This window comes from Melanotaenia boesemani, chromosome 11 (genome assembly GCF_017639745.1).
Source record: "Melanotaenia boesemani isolate fMelBoe1 chromosome 11, fMelBoe1.pri, whole genome shotgun sequence".
Taxonomy (NCBI): Eukaryota; Metazoa; Chordata; class Actinopteri; order Atheriniformes; family Melanotaeniidae; genus Melanotaenia; species Melanotaenia boesemani.
The window spans coordinates 33,898,387-33,915,335 of NC_055692.1; the positions used below are offsets into that span (position 1 = coordinate 33,898,387).

The window sequence follows — 16,949 nt, forward strand, 5'->3', positions numbered from 1 at the left end:
CATTCCATGTAAAACATAGATGGGAAGAGAATCGGATCACAGATGATGATTGACAAAATAACAACATCCTCATGATTCTGACAGAAGATTCAACTATGAAAGAGAATTAATCGATGACATAGGCGCCTGTGAATCAGCAGAAGTGAGAAAATGATGAAGCAGAAAACAGGAACTTCTACCAGAACTTCATGTTACAAAACATACTGGACGGGCCAGGAAAAGTTCCTCCGAATCCTTCCCTCTTCATTTGCTTGTTGTCTTTTTCTGCTTCATCAAAACCAAAAGTGTGTACTCTCTGTGGTGTTTGCATGAACAGGATCAGATCGGTCGGAACCATATGAAGCTGAGGATGAGATGAAAGGAGTAAAAGGCAACAGAACATTTCCTGCAGGTCGGCTTCTGGTTCTGAGACTTGTCATCAGTGTGTTTGCTGCAGCTTCTCCGAAACTGTTACTGTTTCTGTACAGACTCATCAAACATTCAGATGTGATGAATTATAGAGTGAAGCTGCTCCACCTATCTTCATCCATACCGAGGTACCAACCGGGCCTGCTGTGATCCGTACTGAGGTACCAACCAGGCCTGCTGTGATCCGTACCCAGGTACCAACCGGGCCTGCTGTGGTCTGTACTAGGGTACCAACCGGGCCTGCTGTGATCTGTACTAGGGTTCCAACCGGGCCTGCTGTCAGACTCCAAAACCCTAAATACCACATCATTGAGGATAAACAGGGTGGGCTCATATAAAGATAAATAATTGTGGGGGTTATGGAATTTGTAGATAAATATAGTTAAATATTATCAGCATAGCAGCGAAAACAGAGACGTAGATGATGAATAGTGTTGCCAAGAGGATGAATGTAGAGCAGGGACCCCCAGTCCTGGTTCTTGAGGCTGTTGTCCTGTAGGCTTTAGATATTTCCCTGCTTCAACACAATTGACTGAAATTAATGGGACATTAAAAGGCTTGTGCAGAGCTTGACATGAAACTGCTGGTTTGAATTGGGTGTTGTTTCTGTAGGGAAACATCTAAAACCTGCAGGACACCGAACCTTAAGGACCAGGATTAGGGAGTGGTGGTATAGAGTATGAAGAAAAGGGAACCAAGAACTGAACCCTGGGGTCACGCTGAGTAAATGGAGCTATGGATGATGAGCATGACGATTTGAGATGAGTGAGGAGGATAGAATCATTAATTCCAGGTAGGTCAGGTGGCTGGAAATGGCAGAGAAGTAAATTTAATTTACTTTAACCCGTAAAACTTCAAGCCATTTGTTTGCTATTTTCTCCACTTTTTTTTTTTTTTTGTCATCAAAAAACTTTTAAGTTCCTCCTGCTGATTTATAAATCCATCAACCACATGCTGGCCAACCTACCTCCAAGACCTTCTCTCTCATACAAATAAAATTCATTGTTATTATTATTATTATTATTATTATTATTATTATTATTATTATTATTATTATTATTATTAGGCAAAATTTTTAAAAATGAATGTATCAATAAATGTAGCAACATAAAGGCCAACCAGAACAAGAAAAAGAAAAAAGGATTTATTACCAACAGAACTTTGTAGAAACAACACACAGATCAACAGTGACCAAGCCTTTTCTTGTCTGCATATCATTCTTTCTTTCAGCCACAGAGAAACACTATTTCTTGTTTTTTTTTTTCAGACAGACAGAACTTTCTGCTCACTTGTTGATGTTCGGCTGTTTCTGATTGGACATTATTGCTCAGATTTATAACACCAATACACTGGGAGGACTCGGACCTGGTTTCAGGGCTCAGGTCTGAACTGGGTCCAGGGTTCTGGGAATGTCCTCAGAAAGACAGCAGAACAGCATGTGTGTGTGTTCAGGAAGTGTGTGTCTTATCACAGCGACACACACACTGTTTTTGTGTTTTTATGTGTGTGTGAGTATGTGTGTGAGTTTCCTGCTATTATTCTGTCTGCTGGTTCCCACACACACACATCCAGTCCACCGCTAAGCCTTCAGGTCACTGGTCACTAGTTCTCCTGGACCCAGCAAACCTGGGTTAGAACTCTGGATTTGCACTGAACCCAGATTGGACTGTAGAACTGTGGACCTGCGTTGTCTTAATTCTGGTCTTGTGACGTTCAGATCTGGATTAGATCTTATTCTGTGGACCTGGATCTAGGGTAGACTGTTGGACCTGGTTTTGTGCCTACAGATCTGATTACTTGAGTACTTGGTACTGGTCGGCGTTCAGCTCTGCAGGAGGATCAGATGGACGAGTGGTTCCGCAGAACTTGAACTGTTTACCTGATCCACAGCCATGCACACCATCCACCGTCTCTGTCGAGTCTGCATCGGACAGAACCTGCCACAGGTCTGAGACGCTCTGCTTGTTGATTACACTGATCAGATTGATTAATTAGGGGGGTTTGTGCTGCTGGCTAAGGATCTGAAGGGTACTACTAGGGTTAAGGACCAGCAGAGTAAAGTAAAGTATGGAAAACAGAGATTTTGTGAATGGACTCTGGTGTCCTGTTGGGAACGACAAACCTGAACAATTGCACACATCACGCAAAAACAAAAACAGCAGGAAACAATTGGCTTGTCTGATTGGCTGAGTGGTGTGATGTCACTGCTGCCGGTTTGTCATTTCCCTGCAAAACCTCCAGAGTTTCCTCCTGTGTCTCTCTGTGTGTGAAATAAATCTTTAATATCCTCATCTTAAGACAGCTGCATTTGTGTTGTGTGTGTGAGTGTGTGAGTGTGTGTGTGTGATGTATGATCCTGCTTGTGTGTGATGTCCATCAATAATTCACACACATTAAAACTGAATGATTTAGCTGAAAAACTGGATGTGACAGCACACAGAGAAACTGTGTGTGCAAGGTCTGGACTCTTCTGAACTCGTGCATGCTTGTTTAGATTTGGACTTGATTATGTGTGGTGGTTAGATGTGTGTGTGTATGTGAAAGTTCAGCCCCTGTTCTCTGTTGTGATGCAGACGATGTGACAGCTGCAGAGCTAGACTGTTGTCTCATTGATTGCACAGATTGGCAGTATTGATCAGCAGTTAGACAGCAGCAGTAAAATGGTGTCACCATGTGAATCCATTAGCGCCAAATAACCCAGAAACTATGAGCAGCTCTCAGAGAGGCTTGAAGCTGAGCTCCAGTTTGTCCACCTACGAGGAGGAGCTGCCTTACAGACTGCATTGAGGAAAACTGTTACCCAACTATAGTGTGCGCTGTATAAAGGCTGGGATTTATTTGCTGTTAGCGACGCAACTAACACAGCACATATCAATCAATCAAATCAATACATTTTTATTTATAAAGCCCTTTACAACAACCCTAGTTGACTGGACAGAGATAAAAAACAAGAATAAACACATAGTACACTTAAAATGATAAATATCAAAAATGTATTGGTCGGCTGGCTGCTGGTTGCAACAACTCTTACCTGTTTCCTTTCTTTTCTAGTGTTTTAACTATTTTATAGCTCACTGCCTCTGTAAATATTTCATATACAAGCCTTATATACATCTTTGTACACAAATCTGCTGTTTTTCTTCGGATTCACCACATTTCTTTCAACTAAAATATCCAATTTAACAATGTGCATGGGGTCCCGTCACACTGCGCAGCGCTGTAGACTTCCCAGGGACAAACACAAGATCCCTGCTAAGGTGCTACGGAAGACTCACTGTGGGTGCCGTGTCAGGACAAAAGTTCAGGAAAAGAAAAGGCCCTTCAGACCTGTTCCTCCCCTCCATCATAATGGGAAATGAAAGATCTCTTCCCAACAAGATGAACTAGGTGGGGGGCGCTCACAGGACCTGCTTTCTTACGGGTATAAAGCATCCATTTCAAACGTTGTCATGCTTGCCGTCCTCATACTTCATGCGTGTTTTGCATTGCAATGGGTAAGTAAATTCCTAGGACTGCTTAGGACTTAGAACTGCTTCAACACCACTGTGTGGACAGACTACATTAACTTCTGTTTTCAGAACACTGCTCCCTCCAAGGCGGTGTGGTACCTCACTGACAACAAGCCATGAATTAATCTTGATATTAATCCTGAAGGAGAAGAAAAGAGCTTTCAAATAAGAGAACAAGAAGGAGCTGAGGTCTGTACTAAAGGAGCTGTGAAGAAAGATCAGAAAAGGCCAGTTACAAGAGGAAGATGGAAGAGCAGCTGCAGCAGCAGAACATCAGTGGGGTGTGAACAAGCCTGGAAACTATCTCAGACTTCAAAATGCCGTAGGCTAAAAGCGGATTTATACTTGTGTGTTGTCTGCATGCGGTCGGCTACAGCGTCGCTGATGCTGGTGAGTGTGCTCTCACATTCAAGCGTAGGGGGAACGCGTTGTTTTGGTGTCGTGTTGCAGTTTCTCTTCTTAATCTGAAGGTGGCAGCAGGGGTGGTATCAGCCGGTAAACTGAACAGGTCGGAGTTCTTTTGATGGTTCACTTCAGTTCAGTAGGTATATTCTGTTTTAAAACAACAATGGCATCCAGTATGGTTCAGTTAGCTTGTGGAAGAAAACAAAGAAATAATTCGATCAGCCTCTCATCAACTTGATTCACTGGTTGTTAAGATCCAGATATCCGGTGAAACATAATCCCAAACTGACCAATCACAAGGGAGTACCTGCACATTATTATCTGCGTAGCAGGGGTGCATGTCAGGTCTGAAAGAGGTGCATGTCGAGCCATTGTGGACCTACGTAGCACCTGTGATGCAGATGCTGAGTATAAATCCGCCTTAAGGGGGATCTGAATTGAGTCACTGAGCAAAATTTGCATTTCAGTAAGTTTGATCAAGCACCCAATCCTCCCTCCATGCAGATGCATTCACAACCTTGACACCTGATAAACTATGTGTCTGGGGAGTTCTGGGTAACCGGGCGGATAGATTTGTAGATCATGTGCATACAAATGGAATTAGACATTATGATGGGATATCACAGAACCTATGGACAGCATATACAAGGCCCAAAATGGAACCCTGTGGTACACCAGAGGACAGTGCAGCTGAAAAGGAAGAGAGGTCATTGATCATTACAGCGAAAGTTCTACTTGTTAGGTTAGACCTGTACTACTGCAGCACAGGTCCCTGAAGGCCGCTCGCATTGGCGCCAAGTAACATGTCGTGTGCGCAAGTTGCAATATTGACTTGAACACTAGAGGCACTCATGTATACAAGAGCATGTACACAACAGGTTAGATGTAAACACAATGGCAGATAGTTTTGAAGACCCTCTTTTGGACCTTGTCCGCAACTATCGGCATCTGTATGATACCAGTTGCATAAACAAGTGTTTATCACTGCCTTAACAGTTGACAACAAATTGGAAGTGTTTTTGGGGTTGATTCCCTGGAAATACAATGTAACCAGTAGATTGACCTTTTTACTATTTTAGAGTCCAAAGGCTGTGTACTGCCACAAGTGGTGACTTCCAGTATTGAGTGTTTTGGCCATGTTGTGCTTCCATCGTTTGCAGCAAGCATATATATACAGACGTAGAAGAATGTTGACATGTACGCATGCAAGCACAGGAAGTATATCTCAGCCTTTACAAACCTAACTGAAGGAAAAAACTACTAATAAATGCACTTGAGACGATGAGCTGCCTTTCAGATCGAACTGGGGGAAATCTGTTGTTAAAAATACACCTGAAATGATGTGATATCTAAACCTGGGCACACAAAGATTATCGGGCAGTTTTTGTCCCAATTTTCCCCCTTCCCGACCAAGGACTGCAAACGCCTGATTATCTTAAGTTTTATAAGATTATCCTATAAGATTGTCCTGTCATCTGAGATGTGTTAAGAGTGAATTTGTCCTGACAATCAGGTCTGAAACGGATCGTGGACGACAGTCACATGTTCAATATTTCCGACCAAACATCTTCATGTTTGTGGGGAAAGCCGACGACTCCTGAGTTGTGACTCTGTGGATTGTAACGTGGAATGGAATGTAGCCAATCAGAGTGAGCTGAGTGGGGAGCAAGGAAGGATATAAAGTCCATGTTCACGCTGTCTCCAGTCTGTTTTTTTTTTTCAGTTCTGGAGTTTTCTGTTAATAATAGACGCAAGAGCACCGTAATTACTGTGGATAATCTGACTGGATGGTGTCTGTTTACTTTAGTGAGCCACCATACCAGAGAGAAACAATACTGTTGGTGGAAAATAGGGAATGTTATTGTATATACACCTCTCCCTGTGTGTTGTTGCCATTGGTTCTTCATTTTTCAAGTTGTTGCTATGTCTTTCTCATTTTTTGTAAGATCATGTTTGATCATGCAAGATTGGCTTGGAGGACTTGATTCTAAATCAGCTATGGGACAGAATTGTTATGTGTGAGGTGTTCTGTGCTGAGATTATCGGAGCACTCCACACAGTGCGATCAAAACTATTAAATGCCTGATTTTTCTTATCTTCACGTGTAGGGTCGATAACAGATAAAAAAAATGTGTGTGTTTTATCTATATACAGTACTGTTCTAACTACAGGAACCAGAACCCAGAATCAGGATCCCTCATCTAAAGGCTCTGGTCAGTTCTGACACTTCTGGACAAAACCTGAACACAGAAGAGGGATTTGAGTCAGGGGTTTGCATGTTCTCCCTGTGCATGTGTGGGTTCTCTCTGGGATATGCATGTTAATAACATGCATTAGGCATGAGTGTGAGTGGTTGGTTGTTGCTCTGGGTTGACACTACAGCTGGACTGGCAACCTGTCCAGGTTGTACCTTGTGATCCTACATTGGAACAAGCAGAAAATGGATTGATGGAAAGTTCTGTTTATTTATGGAGCACCAAATTCACAACAAAGTCTTCCTAACAAACAATCTATTTCACTTCAGGTCAATATAGTCCAGGTCAACCAATTCATTTTGATCCTGAGCTGCATGAGTTAATGAAAGCAATGATGTCATATGTTTCTACATGGGGTGTAAAGAGAGCAGAGAGTAGCTCAGTGCATCATGGGACATCCCTCAGCAGCCTCGGCCTTTAGCAGCAGATCTAAAGGGATGGATAAGGATCACCAAGCCAGATCTACTATAAGATTTATCAAAAAGGACAGTCTGGAACCTAGTCTTAAAGTAGAGACGGTGTCTGCTTCCTGAACCCAAACTGGGAGTTTCTGCCTCCTTTGCCTCTGACGTTAGGAACCACAAGTAAACCTGAAGTCTCAGAACCATAAATCCCTCTGAACACAAAGGAAACTTTAGGAACCACAAGTTAGTTTTCATTTAGAACTTCTAATCAGCCTGTCACAGTTTCTTCTCAGCAGTTCTGCTACTGGTACTGGTACTGGGAACTGTCTATGCTACAAGACACTGTAGACTTATGGATCTCAGGCTGTTATTACCTATGTTTGTACTCTGGGTACTGTTCTATCAAAATACACTGTATTTGCAGGTTGTTTGGTTTCTTAGCTCAGTTACTTTTTAGCTGTTCTCCCATGTCAGAGTTCTACTTCTAATCAAAGCACTAACAGAGAACAACAGATTGGATCGGCTCTGTCAGCTGTGGAGAAGAAAAAACACAGAGCGCGTCGTCAGGACCTGGAGACGACTCATCTGGAGTTTTAATATCAACCTGTCAGTCTGAACTCAGGGACATTAAACTTCCTTTGTGGAGTGAAAACTCTCAGGAGGAACCGACCTTTAGTCGCTCCGCAGCTGTTTGTAGAGTCATGGAAACAGCTCGGAGACCAGGACCCAGACAGGCCTCCAGTCTGAATCTGAGACAAACACTAGGACTCGGTCAACAATACTAAAGAGCAATGGGCCAGAACCTGGAGACAGGTTCACAGCACAGAACCTGCATGGGAAAATAAAGTCAAAGATTAAAGTTGGTTCTAAATAACCAGAAACCTGCTGCACATTTAATTTATAGAGCAAAACAACAATATTTATGTCTGATTTAAGTTCAGGTAGAAACAACCTTGCCTGATTTCAGCTGATTCTGAACTGTTTCCTGCAGGTCAACATTGTTCGAGGAAAAGATGGCTTTGGATTCACAATCTGTTCTGATTGTCCAGTCCGAGTCCAGGCTGTGGATGCAGGTGAGACACACACGCGCTAGGCATTGGCATTTTAGGTGTGGAATAGTGTGGTAACAATATTTTACAGAATTGTTTGAACTAAAGTGCAAAATGTAAAAACATAAATAAATTTTCTTCCTGCTGTCCTGATTACTTATTTATACATTTTATATAGCAAAAAATAAAGTTGCAAATACTTAAAAAACCCTTTAAGTTCAACAGGTTTCTTTTCCTTTTATTATTTAACAACAAATTTCAAATATGCAGAATCTTGTGCAAATACGAACACTGAACATCAGTGTTTGTGGTCCTTGGATGCAGCGATTAAACTTTCCTGCCCATCAGAAGTTGTTTGCCAGGAACACAAGTTTGGGGCTTCAGTGCAGATCGGTGGCATGTTAAAATGTTGCTTAAGTGCCTTGTGGGCATTTCAGTTTGGTGAACGTACTGCTTTTCTCTACTATAAAAACGTCACCATGCCCTTACACTGGTCATGGTAATGTCATTTGTAATATCAGTCCACCGCTGATTCTTTTTGTCATACAGAGTGCCTTCAGAAAATGCTTGTTAAATATCAGTCTGCCGATATGTAGGGCCTTTTTTCTTCCCACTTGACTGAATGGGCATTTGTGGAAGTCACAGTTTTTGGCTTTCTTTGTATTCCAAAATGTGCTTCCTCCCCTGCGCTGTGCGTCTTTCCTCGTCTCCAGCTTGACCATACTTAAAGGGGCCACGCTGTTTATTTAACACAGTGCTGTACATGGCACAATGACACATAACTCCTCCAAACAAAACGTCAACTTTCAAAAAAACCTTAACTTTGCAATTATTCATACACATCCTTAACACACACTTCTTTTTACACTGTACAGGCAGTCTAGTTTTCCATCTGCTGCAGAACTTTTCTGATAGGACAGACATCACAAGATGAGTCTGATGTTGATCACTGCTGAGACGACTTTTGTCAGTATCAAAAAAATTCTCTAGGGAGACTATTTCCAGAGCCCAAGCCATTATTGAGGTGAGTCCAGCTACATCTTGCTGGAACCTCTTGCATTGCACACCAGCTCAGGCTCCCCTGCTAGAGAGGCGATATTTGACATTCCTAGGGTTAGCTTCCAGAGACGAGGATTGGAAGTTCGTCACTGTCGTCAGCCACTGCCCATCCTCATGGGTGAAGTCCGGCCACCAGACTCTTGCCTTTATGCCTTGCTCCAGAGGGAAGACCCGGTGACCAGCGTCTGGGCAAGTGAAACCTGAATCCAGCGTCATTTGGAGGTCTTTTGAGCTGTCATTCATCAGGCTGTGATCTCTAACTCTCACTGGGGTGGATTGCAAGGATGTGTGATGCGGCTGGGATGAGAAGCAGTGTCTTAAAATCTGAGTCCATGGTCCTCAACCTGAAAAGGGTGGAGGATCTTCTCTGGGTTGGGAGTGTTGTCTTGCCCCAAGTGGAGTATCCTGGGGGTTCAGGAGTGAGGGAAAAACAGAGCAGAAGTTCAACAGCCGTATTGGTCTGACATCAGCATTGATGTGAATTCTGCATGGGTCTGTTGTGGTGAAGAAGGACCTGAGTCGAAAAGTGAAGCTTTCTATTCAAAGGTTGATTTACGCTCCTACGAGAGCGAGATCGTGAATACAAGCAGCAAAACAAGTTTTCTCCTCAGAGAGGCCGGGCTCTCCCTTATAGGTAGGGTAAGAAGCTGGAGGAGATCAGAGCAGAACAGCTGCTTATCTTAATTCTGATTTCCATTCACTTCATGAGGTTTTTATTAATAGCTGTAGCTCTTTCAGGTAAAAATGGCAAATGTGGGCTCTCTCCTGGTTCTCCATGTGTAGGTTCTATCCAGGTTCTCCGCATGTGGGTTCTCTCCTGGTTCTCCATGTGTAGGTTCTATCCAGGTTCTCCGCATGTGGGTTCTCTCCTGGTTCTCCAGCTTGCTCCTACAGTCCAAAAACATGATGTTTGGTTAACTGGTGGTTGTAAACTGACCCAAGGTGTAAGTATGAGTAGATGTTGTTCTCTGTGATGGATTGCTGGGTTTAACATGATGTGAGAGTGGCATAAAACTGGTTTGGGCCCTGAGTTGAATCTAGTGTAAAACTGGTGTGAACCTGATCTGAACCTGGTGTGAGCCCATATTTCCATAAAACAGCTGTGTGCAGGTTAAACATTAAACGTGTTTCCATATTGGTCCATCAAAGTCATCTCCACTTGTTAATCATCATGTGACCTACTCAGACTGATTTTATTGGTTCTCTCTGATGTTTATAGGAGGTCCTGCGCACAGGTCTGGACTCTGTCAAGGAGACTCTGTACTGCAGCTGAACGGACTTCCTGTAGAAACCTGGACTTGTGCTGACCTGGCACACGCTATCAGGTAACCCTATCTTCCTGACTCAGATTCTCTACCTGATCACATAACCCTGCCCCTTCAGAGTCTGATTCCCCTGCTTAATCAGGGAAGTCCCGTGTTTAGTACCAGTATTTTGCCTGCTCCTCAGGAGCTGTCCAACTCAAATTGTGTTGGTGGTGTGGAGAGGCTTGCCTGAGTTTGGATCAAGATGTGAAGCTTTGCTCCGCCCACAAACTCACAACACGGTGAGTTAAGAAAAACTCAGACACCGGGTTTCTGATGAAGCTGAAGTTTGCTTTCTTCTTTTTGATCTATTTTTTTTCACTATGATAAACCCTTTCTCTTTCCCAGACCACAGGAAGCAAGCTACTGTCTCACCCCTCCCACAGCAAACATGGCCGTCGGTGGGGACAGGGGCTTGGAGTCCGGTCCAGTTTGGGGGCTCTGGGTTCTCTATGGAAGGATAGAAAGGAGGACCAGAAGGAAGATCAGGAAGAGGAAGACCAGGAACTGTACTCATCTCACACCACCACGTTAAAGGGCACCCGTGTGACATCATCAAATGGAGACAATTACATCATTCTCTCACCTGTTAATCCAGGAGAGCAGGTGAGTTGGAGGAGCTGAGCTGACAGGTGCATCCACGTCATACAGTGCACATACTCATGGTAAGACTGAACTTCGATCCATTACCAGAACCTATATTCATTTAAACCAGAAACCTGCACCTGAACTACAACCCATTACTGAAAGAAAAATTAACATCCGCAAACCCTCCAAATGCAGGTGGAAATGAAATATGGTGGGTACAAATAAAATCTTACCGTGACTTTGGCAGGTGATGAACTAGTGATGCATCTCTGAAGCGAACAAGAAGAGTTGACTCCCATCAGGGCAAGAGGAACCTTCAGCAGCTGCTGCTCAGCAGAGAGGGGGCGGGATCTTAGCTTGATGAGCACACCATGTAGCCAATCACATGCTAGGAAGACTTCGGTCATACCATTACGTAAAAGAAAGAAGGGGGCAGACAGAGGACAGTGTGGTGGAGCAGGCCAGGTTCACAGAGTGACTGAGAGCAGAGAGACAGATTTAAATGTAAACATGTAAGGAAAAAAATAAATAAATAAAAATAAGCAGACTGTTTTTCAGTAATACTGGAAACTGAAAAGCTGAGAGCAAAATTTGTTGAATGAAAATATCTGTCATTTTATTTAAAGAACCGAGTCTCCCATCTCTGTGATCGTTGAAACATATCATGGCATTTACTAAAGACACAAATTCAATGACATCTCATACAGCATTTTTATCCAAAAACATAAAAAACAATTATGGAAGCACAAATAAATAAATGCATTTAGTTGCACTTACGATCTGGATTATATTCCCCAATAAATAACTTTCGTTGGTGGAAATTCAGATTGGTCGGTAACTCTGCATATCTGCTAGCTATAGTGGCTGCTGATCAAAAAAGTTAATTTAGAGTCCTGAATATGACCCAAAAACTGAACCAGAAACTTTTACCTACATGTAAAACTTTGACATAACTTAGATACCTTAGAATGTGTTCCAGCATGTTCTCCAACCCTGGCAGTCCAATCAGAACCACTACATGTACCATAGATTTAGATACTGGTGAACACACATCCCATCATAACCAGTTCATCTGCACTGAATCCAGTACTGTTCTGGTGTAATAGTAGAATGTTTTTGGTTCTGTTTCAGCTGCTGCAGCCGGTTTTCCAGGACCGGAATGGGACGATTGGTACGGCTGCTCTCATCTTGCTCCATTTCGAGAAGTCATAAAAACATTGATGGAAAACTAATAAAAACATGTGGTGGCTCCCCAGGTCGTCTGTACCAGACTCACCCCAGCAGAAGTCAGAACCTCCCCCACAATCCTCGACCCTGGTCAAAACGGCGACCATTCACTAGCCGCACCTCCACCCTTCCTCCTCCTCCATCCAAAATCTCCTCATCAGTCCCATCCAGTAACTACAGCAACTACCAGAACTGCACCATCGTCCAATCACATCTGCCCCACTCTGGATACGGACCCTACACCAGCCTGGCACCCAAAACTCTCATCTTCCCCATCTTTGTTCAGGTCAGTACCATAAGTCTAACCTCACCCAGAACCAGTCTAAATTTTCTAATCAGACTTAAGATGGATTTATACTCGTGTAGCATCTGTGTAGGGTAGGGTCGGCCCAGCTGATCCCAGTGAAATGTGCTCTCGCACTCGAGCGTATGGTTATGTTGTGTTGCAGCTTCTCTTTTGTGGTAACTACACAATTTCAGAAACAAGCTCCAGAAGTTCAGAAGCACGTAATCACAAACCAACTAATCCCAAGGGAGTACTTCTGGTTAGCCGCGCTGCAAGCAGGGGTGCATGTCAGGTCTAAGAGGTGTGTATCAAGCCTCCGCGGAGCTAAGCAGGGTTTATGGCGGTGACGGCGTAACTGACCTTATGCAAACGCTGCACAAGCTTAAATCCAGCTTTAGACATCTATGTTTATGTGGGCCCACTAACCTGAACCAGAATCCAAAGATTCTGTTTTCTTCCAGCATCCTCAAACATCAAACACTGACTCCATGTTTAAATCTGAACCTCAGAACCAGAAAGTTCCACCTGCTCCTCTGGTCCATTGTTCTGAATATATTGTGGTGTTGTTTTCAGCCTCTGGATCTCTGCAGCCCGAACAGAACCCTGCTTCTTTCAGAAGAAATGATCCTACACCAAGCTGACCTGCTGCCCACCAAGGTAACTGGACCCAAACTGGTTCTGACTCCTGTTGGTTCCCATGAAAGTAACTTCAGCTTTCTGGGTGTTTCTGAAGCTCCTGCCCACCTGAATGCCTCCAGACGAAGAACAGCTACTAGTTCTGGTTCTTGTGTTGCTTCTTGCATGAAAATGATTTTTGTTTTGACAAGTTTAAATGTTGAACCTGAGAGGAGGAGACATCCTCAGAGAGCAGATCCAGGATCAGTGTTTCACTAACGGATCCTGCTGCTGATGCTGCGCACACGCACACACACACACACACACACACATGCAAACTCTGCAATTTCTGGGAACTGCTGCAGCTCAGTTTCATGATTTCAGTAAGTGAAGATGAGACGTCTCTCTGATGAAGGTCAGACGTTATGGGCTGCAGTCAAACGTGTTGGCGTCTGGTTCCCTTCGACCCACTCTACCTCAGTCATGTGATCATGTATATTCCCGAGTGACCTTTTCAGAAACTGAAATTGTGTAGGAAATAACTGATGAAGCTGTAAGATTGCTGTGACTCTTCATCATCAGTTGTCTCTGCTGGTGGAAAAATCAATCAAAGTAACTCCTGCAGGGTTCTGGTCTGGTTTGTTGCAGGTGTGTGTTTCAGGTGAGACTCAGGTCTGTTTAATTGGCGTAGTTTTCTGCCATTCCTGGTTTGTTGTTTTTCATTGGACATGCTACCTTTGGCAACTATTGTTAACACATGTAACATTTCTTATCATTTTTATGCTGAAAATGCCCAAATCTACCTTCTGCTAAATAAAAATAAACAAATAAATAAATAAATAATAAAAACTGAATAATAATAATAAAATCCATTGACTCATTCAACAACATATTTTAATGTCTCTAAGACATCAAAGTCTGGATTTCACATATTTTATATTTTTATTTTACACATAAACTAAATCCTAAAAAAACTGATGTTTGTTGAAACTTCCGAGCAGTTCCCTTTCAATACTGACGATCTTGTTAAAGACTCCCAGGAATCCGGGAGTAATCTTCCTGCAATCTAAGTTTTGAGACCCAGGTTGTCAAAGTGAGCTTTTTATTGCAAAGATAAAAAAAAACTTTTAATATTTTCATAACTTTGAGAGGGTTATTTATGCTGTGTTGGCATGTGCCACAAAGATGACTCTGGTTATCGAGGTTACCAAGGTTCTGGCTGAACATTAGGGCGGACGTTTCCTTTGCTGTTCTAGCTCCTAAACTTTGGAACAGCCTCACATAATACTTTTGTATTCCCTCTCAAAAGGTTTGTGTTACACCTCTGCTGGATCTTTGTTCTGTCCACATGCGGAAAGAAGCGCAAGCTCGAGAAAGAAAGAAAGAGAGAAAGAAAGACAGAAAGAAAGAAAGAAAATCTCTTTTACAGCAGATTCATACAGTATCTATATATAAAAAAAGCAGGGAAACACACCTGGTGGCTGAAATTCACCATCAGACGTGGTTTCCTCTGTGTTTAGAAGGAAGGCAGCTTCACACAGCTTTAAAATTCATCCTGCTGATTTTTTTTATCTTTGAACTAATAAATCCTGAAATTTTCATCCTCATTTGTCATGAATATTTGATTTTAACACATTAATGTTCAAGTTGAGATTAATAAGAAATACTTGCACTGCTGCTGCGTAGAGAGTACTGCTGCTAAAAAGCAGCTTATTTGTTTAAGTGTTTGTAGATCTAAAGTTACAGTGCTTATAAAAGCCTGTAATACACTTCTTTTCAATTCATTATTGAATTTTGCACCTAACATGTGAATATTTGCAGAAAAACACAGTAGTATTTACAACTGAAAACATTTAATCATTGGCCAGCACTAGTTTTTATATTTTTATGTTTCTATTTTATTGTGTTTTATGTTGTAAAGCGCTCCGACAAACCTCTGATCTCTAGATGTGCTTTATAAATAAAGTTGACTTAACCCGGTGTGTACTTCTGGTGAGACTCCGTTGTTTTTAATGTGTGTTCCAGGTGACGGTGTTGATCTACAGCGACCTGCTGTTGTTTACCAGAGAGGATGAAGCTGGACGCTGTAATGTCCTACAGAGTCCTCTGTACATGAACACAGTCCAGCTCAGAGAAGGTAAAACTCCACTCTGCTCCTCCTTCTGCTCCTCCAGGTTATTTCCTCCATCAGCTCCTCCCTGTTGGAAATCCCAACCCATCTGAGGCATCAGGTGTCTAAACCTCTTCCATTCACCTGTAAAGATGAACCTGTGAAGGAGGTTCTTGTCAGTTGGAACAGGGACTGAGCAGTAAATCCATTTAAGACCAGAATAGAGTCCAGATCAATGACCTGCTCTTAGTTTCTGACTCCTCTTCACTTAGTGATGAACGTAACTCCTCTGTTTGATGAAGCATCTCATCTCCCAACCAGATGTTACCTGTCCACCACAGGGCCACAAAAAAACAATTTATTTCCCTCAGTGTGTTCATACTTCTATAATTTACTTCCCTTCATGCTTTCACACTTCTCTGAGGCAACAGCTGCCAGCCAATCAGATTGCAGCATTTGATGTGCGTATGCATGTGTTTCTTCCAGTGCCATCAGAACCGCTCCACATCTACTTCCTGCAGAGCTCTCAGAGCTGCTGGCACTGTCTCTTCAGCTTGGAGGCGTTCAGCATCGAGCAGAAGGTCCGAGTCAGCCTCTGTCTCCATGACAACATACAACTACAGCTGGTTGCCACAGAAACGAGACACAGCCACCAGGTACAGTGCTGTTACTTTACCTGCACAGGTAACCTCAGCACCAGGACTCCAGCTGCTTCTACATCAGAATCAGGCTTCCCTCCAGGTTTCTGAAACCTAGACCTGGACTATGAAACAGGATCAGTCTGAGTGACAGAACTATGTTTTTTTTTTTCAACTCTGTCACCATAGCAACTGATCCTGAGAGCCCATTCTTGAACAGGTGTTGCTTCAGATGATAACCTGGTTGTGGTGAACATTCCTCACAGGGTTCTGGTTTATCTGGGCCTGAAGTGGTTTCTGTTTCTGAACTAGTCAGAAGTTTGTAAGACAGTTTCGGGGTCAGAACCAGCCAGCCAAGAACTTAACCCTGATCCAAAGGTCTTCATTTAAAGAACATCTTGGTTCATAATCCAAATCCAAACTAAACACATCCCAGAACTTTAATAATGAACTATGATGCAGAACACAGACCAGAAGTGATTCTGTCTCAATTAATAGCATGTGTCTGCAGACCTGGAGACCTGCAGATTTAGACCCACAGTCCTGGACCCGCACTTCCAGGCTCCTAATGTTTGTTGCAACAGTGTCACCTACTGGATGATTGTAAAACTGCATTTCTGGACCAGCAGGTCCTCCAGACCCAAAGTGAAGTTTCAGTTTACAGATAAAGATATATATATATATATAGGGGGGCTTCTTTTGGGCTTGTTTTCACTTGTTTTTCTCGTTAGATCTTGCAACATTGCTGTTCACAAATCAGGCACATCTGCAGAGAAAAGAAAGAAAAATATGTCTCACAAAGCGTTAAAAAAAATAAAAACAACAACAACAAAAAAACACTTTTCCTTAATGTGTAAATATCACAGTCAGTAAAGCCAGAAAGAATCTTTGCAGCAGGTCCTACATCTGTCCAGGTTGGACAGGTTTGTCCTTGTTGGCCTGTTGTGGACCGTAAAGTTCCTATATTTTGCAAAACTCACTTTCTAAAGGTTTTCTAACAGTCATATGTGTCCTCATAGCCTGTGTAAAATTAGAAAATTCCATCATCTCTCTGACTCGCTTGCTCCACTAAGCTGATGTGCGATCAAACGG

At 42.8% G+C, this 16,949-nt stretch overlaps 1 protein-coding gene across 3 annotated transcripts in view; it reads left to right on the forward strand.

Annotated features, from left to right (window-relative positions):
• Positions 1-16,949, forward strand: part of LOC121648904 (regulator of G-protein signaling 3-like) — a 43,672-nt gene that overhangs the window by 16,964 nt on the left and 9,759 nt on the right. For all 3 annotated transcript variants that reach the window (XM_041999358.1, XM_041999360.1, XM_041999361.1), the window contains 9 exons: positions 7,973-8,054; positions 10,309-10,414; positions 10,539-10,635; positions 10,742-10,999; positions 12,113-12,152; positions 12,238-12,494; positions 13,068-13,151; positions 15,135-15,246; positions 15,706-15,875. In XM_041999358.1, coding sequence (XP_041855292.1) covers positions 7,973-8,054; positions 10,309-10,414; positions 10,539-10,635; positions 10,742-10,999; positions 12,113-12,152; positions 12,238-12,494; positions 13,068-13,151; positions 15,135-15,246; positions 15,706-15,875 — 1,206 coding nt within the window. The remainder of the gene's footprint in view (positions 1-7,972; positions 8,055-10,308; positions 10,415-10,538; positions 10,636-10,741; positions 11,000-12,112; positions 12,153-12,237; positions 12,495-13,067; positions 13,152-15,134; positions 15,247-15,705; positions 15,876-16,949) is intronic.